Here is a 9,497-nt window from a genome sequence, read left to right as displayed (position 1 = left end):
ACCACAGGAAGGACCAGGACTCAGGCTGAGGGTCTGGAGGCTTTTATTTCTCTACTGGTCCACAGGGTGGTGGGCGAGCCCACTACAGGGCCACCTCAGGGGCCACCTCACCGGGCCCCTGGCCTCTGGCCAGGTCTGCCTCCCTCTGCTCTCTCCGCTTCTTCCGCTGGAGCAGCCGCCGCTCCCGCTCATACTCCTTCATGCGCATCACGTAGCTGTGGGCAGAGCATGTTGCTGTCTGCTCAGGTGTGGCCCTCCCTCCCATAGCCCTGAGAAGCCAAGGGGGCTGGAATGTCTATCCCAGATCCCAGAGCACTCTAGGGAGGCCTTGAGTCGGGGAGACCAGTGTGCCTGTGGTTTAAGTGTGGGGTCTGCCCCCAGCCTCCCTGGTGGATACCAGTGCACCCCCAGGCCTCCCACCTGAAACCATGGCTTGGCTACTCCTCCAGGTGGCCTCAAAGCTGCGTGCCCCACCCAGACTCTTCCCCCTGCCCCCTCTCAATAGGCCCCTTGAGAGCTCTCTTTCGATTAAGGTGGGGCCTGGCTAGAAACTTGAGTTAGTTCACCGTCCTTTGCCTCAGGAGCTGCTGGCTGGGGGTCAGGTGGGAATGGGGGGGAGGGTACAGGTGAGGGTGCAGCTCACTCAAGGTGCTCGCAGTAATCCCAGTCGTGCTGCTCATGCTTGCAGGCCAGGAAGTTGGGGAAGCTGTCACGCTTGCACTTGAGCAGTCGGATGAGGTAATGGGCACAGTAATCCCGCTGCTGGAGCACCAGCTGTGCGTCGTTCATCTCCTGCTGCGTGGCCACCATCTCTGTGGGGAGGGGAGCAGGCAGGGCTCAGCTCAGGCGGGCTTTTCCAAGTGTAACTGCTGGAGGCCCCCTGTCATTTCTTGACTCCAGGGAGACCCAGCAGGCCCACGCTGCAATCAGGATCCACAGCTCAGGAGTGTCCCCCGTCGATGACATGGCAGCAGATGGCAGGGGATGATGGCCATCTTCTGACAGAGTGTCCTTTCCTAATTCACACAAAGGGAGCCTGGACACTGAAGCCCAGGTAGTAAGGGTCACCTCAGCATCCACGCTGGATCTTCGTCTCCCCATCTCCACCCCTGGGGTCACTCTCCAGACAGCCCCACCCTGCAGAGACAACTTTTTTCCAGTGCTCCCCTCTGTGGGGCACAACCCGGTGGGCAGCCGGGCTACCAGGGTGACCTGGATCTCAGCTCTGCCTTGTCAGGGAGTGGTCTCTTGGAGCTTCAGCTTCCTCCCCCTAATGACTAACAGTCCCCAGCTCCAGAGTCAACTGTGAGCGTTAAGGAGCTATACATGTAAAGTGTTTAGTGCCCGCCTCAAGGAGAGCTGAACTATCCCTTGGGCCTGGGCCCCACGGAACTGGCAGATCCGACCCTGGACCAAATCAACCTTCCGAAGGCCGAATGGGGCCCTTAGAAATTGTGGGCGCACACCCTGTGCTGGTGATCTCCCAGCTCACCTGTCATCTTCGCCCGCTGGCTTCTCTCCCCTCTGCTTCCTAGCCCTGTTTCTGTCTCCCTCAGGCTCAGGTCTTTATCTCCTGCCTCTGCAGCCCCTAGATCCCACCCACTCCAGCTTCCACACTCCATCGAGCACTGCTCACACACGGCTCTCACCAGTGCGAGATCCCAGGAAAGCGAGCTTCCAACATTTTCCCCTGGCTCCCCCGACCCCCGCCGCACCTTCCCTGCATTTCTACCCATCTCTATGGCGTTGGCTTCCTGAGGTTCTTGCTGAGAGCCTTTGCTCAATTTAACCCATAGCTTCAATTCTCACCCAATAGGCTGATGAGCCCCAGGCCCCGGCTGGTTTCCATGGCAATGTGGCCCCATGAGCACCTGGTGCTCTGGCAATAACCAGTCAAGAGTCAGGATTTATGGAGCACCTACTATGTGCTAGGTGTTGGGGATACGTGAGGGAACATAGTAGACAAGGATCTTACCTTTGGAGGGAAGACACAGAACAAACAGAGATAGTGTCACAGAATGTTCATAATGCAAAGTATCGGAAAAATAAAGCAAAGGAGAGAGAGGCTGTGTTGGGTGGTGGGTCACAACTTTAGAATGAGGGGTCCCTTAGAAGGTGGCATCTGAAGGTGAGGGAGTGAGTCCCACAGACACCCGTGGAAAGAGCGTTCCCAGTAGCAGAACAAGTGTAAAGGCCTTGAGGTGAGAGAAGAGGCTTTGGGATGCGCCGGGGACTTTGGCTTGAGCACGTGGTCAGAGCAGGAGGGAGGCACGGGCTTGGTGGGGAGGTCAGGAGTTCTGTTTTGAGGGCTTGTTTGGAGGTTCTAGCAGGAAAGTGCAGCTACTTCTCTACCCTTGACCAAAGAACAGTCCTCTCCTCCATTGAGGAAGGTCATCCTCTTCGACTGAGTGCACAGCTTCCGGGGGGACGCACAGGGAGCGGTCAAGGAGGAAGGAGGCACCTGCCTAGCCAGCCAGATCAGCCGAATTAACCCTGGTGATCAATGGGGTGACATGTTACAGCCAGATCACCCTCAAATCCAGGAGCTGCTTTGGACCTGCTGAGTGCAAGATGCCCGTTAAGTGTGCAGAGATGCCAAGCAGGCAGTGGGGTCCATGAGTCTGGGGTTCAGGGTCAAGGCCCAGCTGGAGATAAAAACTTGGGAGCATTGGCACACAGAAGGCATTTGAAACCAGGAGACTAAGAGAGACCCCCAGGGAGTGGGGAATGGACAGTGGAGACAGCCTGCGCCCTGGGGCTCCCCAACATTTAGGAGATGGGGAAGAATCAGTGAAGAAGCCCACAGTGAGGTGGGCCGGACTGCAGGGTCCTGGGAGCCAGGTGAGGAGGGGCTTCCAGGAAGTGGCAGGGATTAGCTGTGCCTGTTGCTGCAGCAGTGGGGTTAGAACTGAGAATGGACAAGGGAGCTCAGCGACAGTGTGTGAGTGAGAAACTTGACAAGCGCTTTTGCAGTGAACTGGGATGGCTGGAAGGGGAGGTGGGCCACGAGGGGATTTTAAAACAGTGAAAGCAACAGCGTATTTTATTCCCATGTTAATGAGAAAATCAATGTTGCAAGAGAGGGAGAATGGTTGGGGCAGCCCTTGGGTACGTGAGAGGATGGGATGGAGGGTACAAGGGGGTTTGTCTGGAGCAGGGTTGGATCATCCGAAGTAACAGGAGAGAAGGCGGAGTCCCAGGGATGCAGGGAGCCATGAGAGCTCTTTTGACAGCTTCTATTTTCTTAATGAGAGGATACAAAGTGACTAGCTTAAAGGGGGTGGGAAGGAGGTGCTGGAGCCTGAGAGAGAAGGTCTGGGGGAGGGAGTGAGAGAGGGAAGGGCCGGGGAATGTATGTAACAGGAAAGCTAGCAGCAGGAAGGGTCAACTGGGGAATCACAAAGGTTGAGTGTTTTTCTCTCATGACATTTAGCTATACAGGGACAGGAGCCAAGGAGAGCTGAGCTTAACTAAGGTTAAGCCAAGCGAGAGAGAAGAGCAGGGGGGTTGTATATACAAAACAGATTATGGGCAAAGCAGGGTGTGAGAGGCAATGGGAAGGATTAACATGCAAGGAGGTGGGTGGATGGATGGACTGCAGGTTCAGTCGGGGCTGAACTACCAGGAGTTGGGCCACTGGAGGAGGCCACCTCCCAATGTAGTCTCAAATCCAGACCTCTGCACACTCCAACTCATCGCCCACCCAGCAGCCAGCACGAACTTTCTGACAAAACAAATCTGATCGTATTCCTCTACTGCTTACAAACACTGGTCCTCCCCTCTCCTTGGTCTCCGTGTGGTCAACTCTTATTCACCTCAAGTTTCGCTTCCAGCCATCGCCTCCTGGAAGCCTGCCTTGATACTCCCAGGTGCCGTCCTCAAGATCTGCCTGGTGTCGCTGTCTCCCCCCAGCGCTGAGAATTCCCTTTAGTCAGTGCCTGCTGCATCGTGGTTCCCAGCCTGGGACCTGGCCCAGGACCGGCGCTCGATATGCTTGTGATATGACTACATGAAAAAAGCAACGTGCAGGGCAGTATGTACGGCGCGAACCCCTTGTGTCTTCCTCTGCATACCTAAACATAGCAGTGACAGAGGGGCAATGAACACCTCCCTTCCGTCATGAACCCTCCCCCAGCTCCCCACTGACTCGAGGACAAAGGCCAGCTCCGAGCGCCTCGTTAGCTCTATATCGCCACTCACGGCCCCGAGTTTTTTACTCCAACCATGTCCTCTGCCCGCTATGTTTCCACACTCAGGCAGGGTCACACGAGTCGTCTGGCGTCCTCTCGGTCGAGGTCGGAGCTGAGCCCAACCCTGGGTACCCCGGGGTTACGGCGCCCGCGTGCCACTCCCGCCGGCCGCGCCTGCGCATTGGCCTCACCGCGCTCCTTGCGCCCTTGGAAGCCGTAGTCGGGCGGGAAGGTGGGCATCCGCAGAGGGTCTGGCTCCCCTGAGGAATCGCTTAGGTAGCGTCGGGCCAAGTGCGCCCCCATGGCTGCTGTCGCCGCAGCTTCCTGCGGCAGCCGAGGTCACCTAGCTCCTACTCGGAAGCACACCCCTTCGCCAGCCACAGCTTCCGGGCTGCGCAGCTGCCGCGAGGATCGTAGAGATGAACGACCTCAGAGGCCTTCGGAATTTCTGGCACCACCTGGTGGCGGGGCGGAGACATCAAGGCGCGGCGCGCCCCCGTGTGGGATCAGGTGAACATCAGTTGTGGGGATCTTCTTGGCTCTGGAAATCTCTGGGCACCCCTGATCTCCGGAGGGAAAAAATTTTTCGTATCATATTTTTAAACAATTGTTTTTCTTTGACAACCTTCTAATTTGTCTTAAAAAAAAAAGCCGTACCAGTGATGTATTTAGTGAATATCAAAAGTTTAAATAAAGTTATTCAAAATAAATATTTTAATTAATTAAATTTAATTTAAATAAGCAAATAAAGTTACTTATAAATAAAACTATAAATCCTAGCGAATTTTTTTTCGCAAAAAACAAGTTGCAATTCTAGTATCCCTCTAGTTGCCACTGTAAAGAATTGATATTACATTTCATACGTGTTGCATTAGGGGTAACTTATATACAGATTTAAGAGTATAACACATTGTTTAATACTGCATTAAATATGCAACTGTAATAAATGTGCTAATTTGTTACCGTTTCTGAAATTTTGCATTGGAACACAAAGAGAAGCCATTCAATGGGAGCTTGGCACTGTTGAGAAAGGGTACCTGATTATGCAGCAATAAATTTCATTAGACAAGGTGTTGTGGATTGAATTGTGTCCTGCCTGAAATGTATGTCGAACTCCTAACTCCTGGAACTCCTGAATGTGACTTTATTTGAAAATAAATTCCTTGCTGATATAATCAAGTTAAGATGAGATCATACTGGATCAGGTAGGTCTTTAATCCAATGACCGGTGTCCTTATAAGAAGAGGGAAAGTTGGACACAGACATGCACACAGGGAGGACACCATGTGAGATGAAGGCAGAAATTGGAGTGATGTGACCACAGGCCAAGGAAAGCCTGGAGTCACCAGAGGCTGGAACAGAATCTTCCCTGGAGCCTTTGGAGGGAGCATGCTTCTGCTGACACTTTGGTTGCAGATTTCTGGCCTCCAGAACTGTGAGATAATAAATTCCTGTTGTGTTAAGCCATTCAATTTGTAGTTTTTTGTTTTGGCAGCCCTAGGAAACGAATATACCACCTTTAGGTGGACAACCCCAAAATTTGTCTCCAGATGTGTCCTGTCTCCTGAACTGCAGGTGTATGTCTGTGTCCAACCATTGACCGGGCACCTCCAGGTGGGCTCTCACGCTTCACACGCTGTCTCAGTTCATTTGAGCTGCTACAACAAAATACTGTAGACCGGGTGGCTTATAAACAACAGAAACTTATCTCTCACAATTCTGGAGGCTAGAAGTTCAAGATCAGGGGTGCCAGGACAGTTGGGTTTTGGTGCGATCCCTCTTCCACATTTCAGATGGCTGACTCTTTGCCGTGTCCCCACGTGGAGAAGAGATGAGAAAGCTCCTCGGTGTCCCTTTTATAAGGGCACTCATCCCATTCGTGAGGGCTTCACTCTCATGACCTAGTCACCTCCCAAAGACCTACCCCCTAATATCACATGGGGGGGGTAAAATTTCAACATGATTTTTTTTGCGGGGAACATAACACCATTTTCCCAGGTGCTCAGGCCCCAAACCTGGGGATAATACTTTATTCTTGTCCTTCTCTCACTTCAGACAGCCAAATCACTGGCAAATGCCTTTGGCTTCACCGTTGAAATCTGTCAAGAACATGACCCTTCCCACTGCTTCCATGGCCACCAGCCTCATCCAAGGCAACGCAGAATGACTTGCAGAGCTCTCTCCTTGTTCTCGTCTTCCCTGACCGCTCTCTCTCAAAGTGCGCCTATCAAAAGGGAAATCAGATCATGTTATTCCTCTGCTAAAACCTTCCCATGGCTCCCCTTTTCATGTGGAGTAAAAGCTGGACACAGCCTAGAAGTGTCTGACTCAGGAGGTCTGGGTTGTCGGGTCCCAGACTCTGCATTTCTAACAAGTTCTCAGGTGATGGCAATGTTGCTGGTATAGGGATCAGTCTTGGGAGAATCGCTGAGCTAGATTTTCATGTGCCAAAATGGGGAAGTGGCTACAATATATTAAGTGGAAAAAGCAAGCTATAAAGACTAGACCAATGGTGATCGAGACTTCCTTTCCAGGGCTACCTGTGACCTGTCCCCAGGTCATGGCACGTCTTTGTGATTCTTGTGCCCTTTATGATTCCAGGGGGCAGCATTTACATTGTGGTCTTTGTTATGCAGGAAAGAACCTGCACAGCTGTACCAGGCAGCCCTGCCCTATTCTGGATGTCTCCCCTCCTCCTCCCTTTCTCTGTGCTTCAGCTGGGAGGAGACCCAGAGAGGCAAAATAAGGTCCCAGCTCACTCCCCTGTATGACCTTGGGAAGTGACTTCCCTTTTCAGGGAGATTCAGTTTATTCATCTATAAAATGAGATTAGTGACACCTAGTTGCCATCTAACCTGAGATCCATTTGACTCATTTATCTTGTTTACCGTCTTCTCTCCTCTGGAATGTAAGTTGGTGGAACAGGGGATTTTGTCTGTCTTGTTCATTGTTGTACTCCTATATCTCGAATGGAGCCAGCACACAGTAGGTGCTTAATAAATACTTGTCAAATCAACCTGTGAATAAATGAAAAGGGTAGTTTGGAGGAGTCAGTTAGATGTGTTGACTGAAAAATAATATCGACTAAGTATTTTGTCACCAAAAGGATTTATTTGGGAATAAGAAAGGATTGCAACCCAGAGCACACAGACAAGGCAAGCCGCATGCACACTCTGGTCTTTGCGCCAGGATGCAAGTTAATGGAAGGGGACGTTAGGACCACAGAGCTTTACTATAGAGTTCTTCTTGCAGGATTCTCTCATATAGAGTTCTCGCGATTATACATAGTGCAAGAACTTCCATAAGCCCTAGCTTCTCCCATAGACCTTCCCGACTGATTATACTTGCTTTAAGTTCCAGTTCATCTTTATCAGATGGTTAGTTGCATTAAAAGAGCTCACTGCCTAGCACCTAGTAGGCACCCAACATATGCTTGCTAATATTACTCTCATCTAGGTGGAACTCTCTAACTAGAAGGCCAACTCCAGAGGGGGCTCCCTCCTGGGTCTGCACGTCACTAGAGGCTGAAGGGGTCTAAGCCAGAATGACTTGGGGTGGGGGGTGGGATGTGGCCTATTCTGTCCTGAGGTCTTTGGACTCAGATGCTTTAGGCTAGCCTGTCCATACTGAGTTGGAGACCTGGAGGAGATGATGTTAGGGTGAGGGTGTTATTAGTCAGCCTGTGTGGGGGTGAGGGAAGAGTTGAGCCTCAGTTGCCCTGTGCCTCCCTGTGCTTTCCCGTTTTTTTTTCTACAAACCATTTGACAAGGAGATCTTATTTTGTACTCCACCAGTGCCCCCCAGATTCCTTGGTTTACTGCCCACAGCTTCTTCCTTCCTCTTTCCCTTCCCCACCTTTTTTTTCCATCCCCATCCTGGCCTGCCCCAGGCAGGGCCTTCATTAGCATTCTGTGAGCAGAACAGCCTCAGAGGCCCCAAGTGAGACTGGGGGTGGTGTCTGTGTTTTGCCATGGTCTGCTGGATGGGAGATCTGGGTAACTCAGTTCCGGGGGAGGAGGAAAAACAAGGGTAACCAGATAACCCCTGGGGGGATGACCTCCCGCCTGCCTGTGGGGCAGACAAGACTCTTGCCTCTAAGCTGGTCCAGGAGCTGCTTTCTGCATTGAAGGTGTCTAGCTGGCTGGTGATGGAGAGCCCAAGCCTCGGGGGTGGTTTTAGTCAAGGCTCAGTGGGCAAGATGGTCACTCATTCATTACGCAAACATCCACTGGACACCTACTTTGTGCCAGGCAGTGGAGCTGAGCTTCTAATGGTGGAGAAGACAGGCAGTGGGCAAGATAAAAAGTGACATATATGGAAAGTCACGTGGTGATAAGATGGTGATAACTTTTAAGGAGAAGCATGATGAATGGAGTATATGAGAAGGGCTGGTCTGGGACTTTAGAAAGTCTCACAGAGAAGGGAACATTGTATCTAAGACTTCCTGTTTCTTGAACACACCAGGAACTTGCTGTCCTCAGGGCCTTTGCACAACCTGGAATGCTCTTCCTCCAGTTAGCCAAGGCTTCAACAGTCGGGTTTTTCCTGATCGCTTTCTTCTTTTTCTTTTTAATTGAGATATAACTGGCATATAACATTATATTAGCTTCAGGTGTACAGCATAATGATTTAATATTTGTATATCTTGTGAAATGATCACCACAATAGGTCTAGGTAGCATCTGTCACCATACATAGTTATGATTTTTTTTTTCTTGTGATGGGAACTTTTAAGATCTACTCTCTGAAAACAGTATTTATTATTTCTGGGTATGGATTGGATATCCATTCTGGAATGCATGGAGAGGTGTGTTTAAGGACACATGTGAAAATCCATGTTTTTATGAGTGTTCCTTGTTCTGAATAGTGTTGTTTTAGTGAGTGATGTGTAGACAGTTTTGAAATGCATGTAGAGAAGTGTCTAGCAACACATGTAAAAATGATTTCTAAGGGTATTACTTGAAAGAATAACAAAAAATTTTACTCTCTTAGCAACTTTCAAGTACACCTGATCACCTTCTTAAAAATAAGCATTTCCGTCTTAGCATTGCTTTATTTAACACCCCACATAGTCTGATGTGGTATGCTTTCGCTTTCATTCAATTAAAAATATTTTTCATTTTTGACTTCTTCTTTGACTCGTGGGTGTGCCTTAATTTTCAAATATTTTCAGAATTTCCAGTTATCATTCTGTGACTTCTAGTTTAATTTGATTCTGGTCTGAGAACATACTTTGTATGATTTCCATTCTGTGATCTTCCTTTTTATAACAAGGGATTTTTTTTTCTTTCTTTTTTTTTTTTTTTTT

At 50.1% G+C, this 9,497-nt stretch overlaps 1 protein-coding gene across 1 annotated transcript; it reads right to left on the bottom strand.

Annotated features, from left to right (window-relative positions):
* Window positions 1–26: 26 nt before the first annotated feature.
* NDUFB7 (NADH:ubiquinone oxidoreductase subunit B7) lies at window positions 27–4,580 on the bottom strand. The gene is made up of 3 exons (XM_039882701.1): window positions 4,382–4,580; window positions 644–812; window positions 27–215 (listed from the first exon to the last, which is right to left on the bottom strand). Exons 1-3 carry the CDS (start codon window positions 4,491–4,493, stop codon window positions 83–85), a joined length of 414 nt encoding a protein of 137 aa, XP_039738635.1. The 5' UTR covers window positions 4,494–4,580; the 3' UTR covers window positions 27–82.
* Window positions 4,581–9,497: the final 4,917 nt, after the last annotated feature.

The sequence above is a fragment of the Pteropus medius genome, unplaced genomic scaffold, assembly GCF_902729225.1.
Source record: "Pteropus medius unplaced genomic scaffold, Ma_sr-lr_union100, whole genome shotgun sequence".
NCBI lineage: Eukaryota > Metazoa > Chordata > Mammalia > Chiroptera > Pteropodidae > Pteropus > Pteropus medius.
Note: the sequence above shows the minus strand (reverse complement) of the source record. Positions and strands in the feature narration are given on the sequence as shown.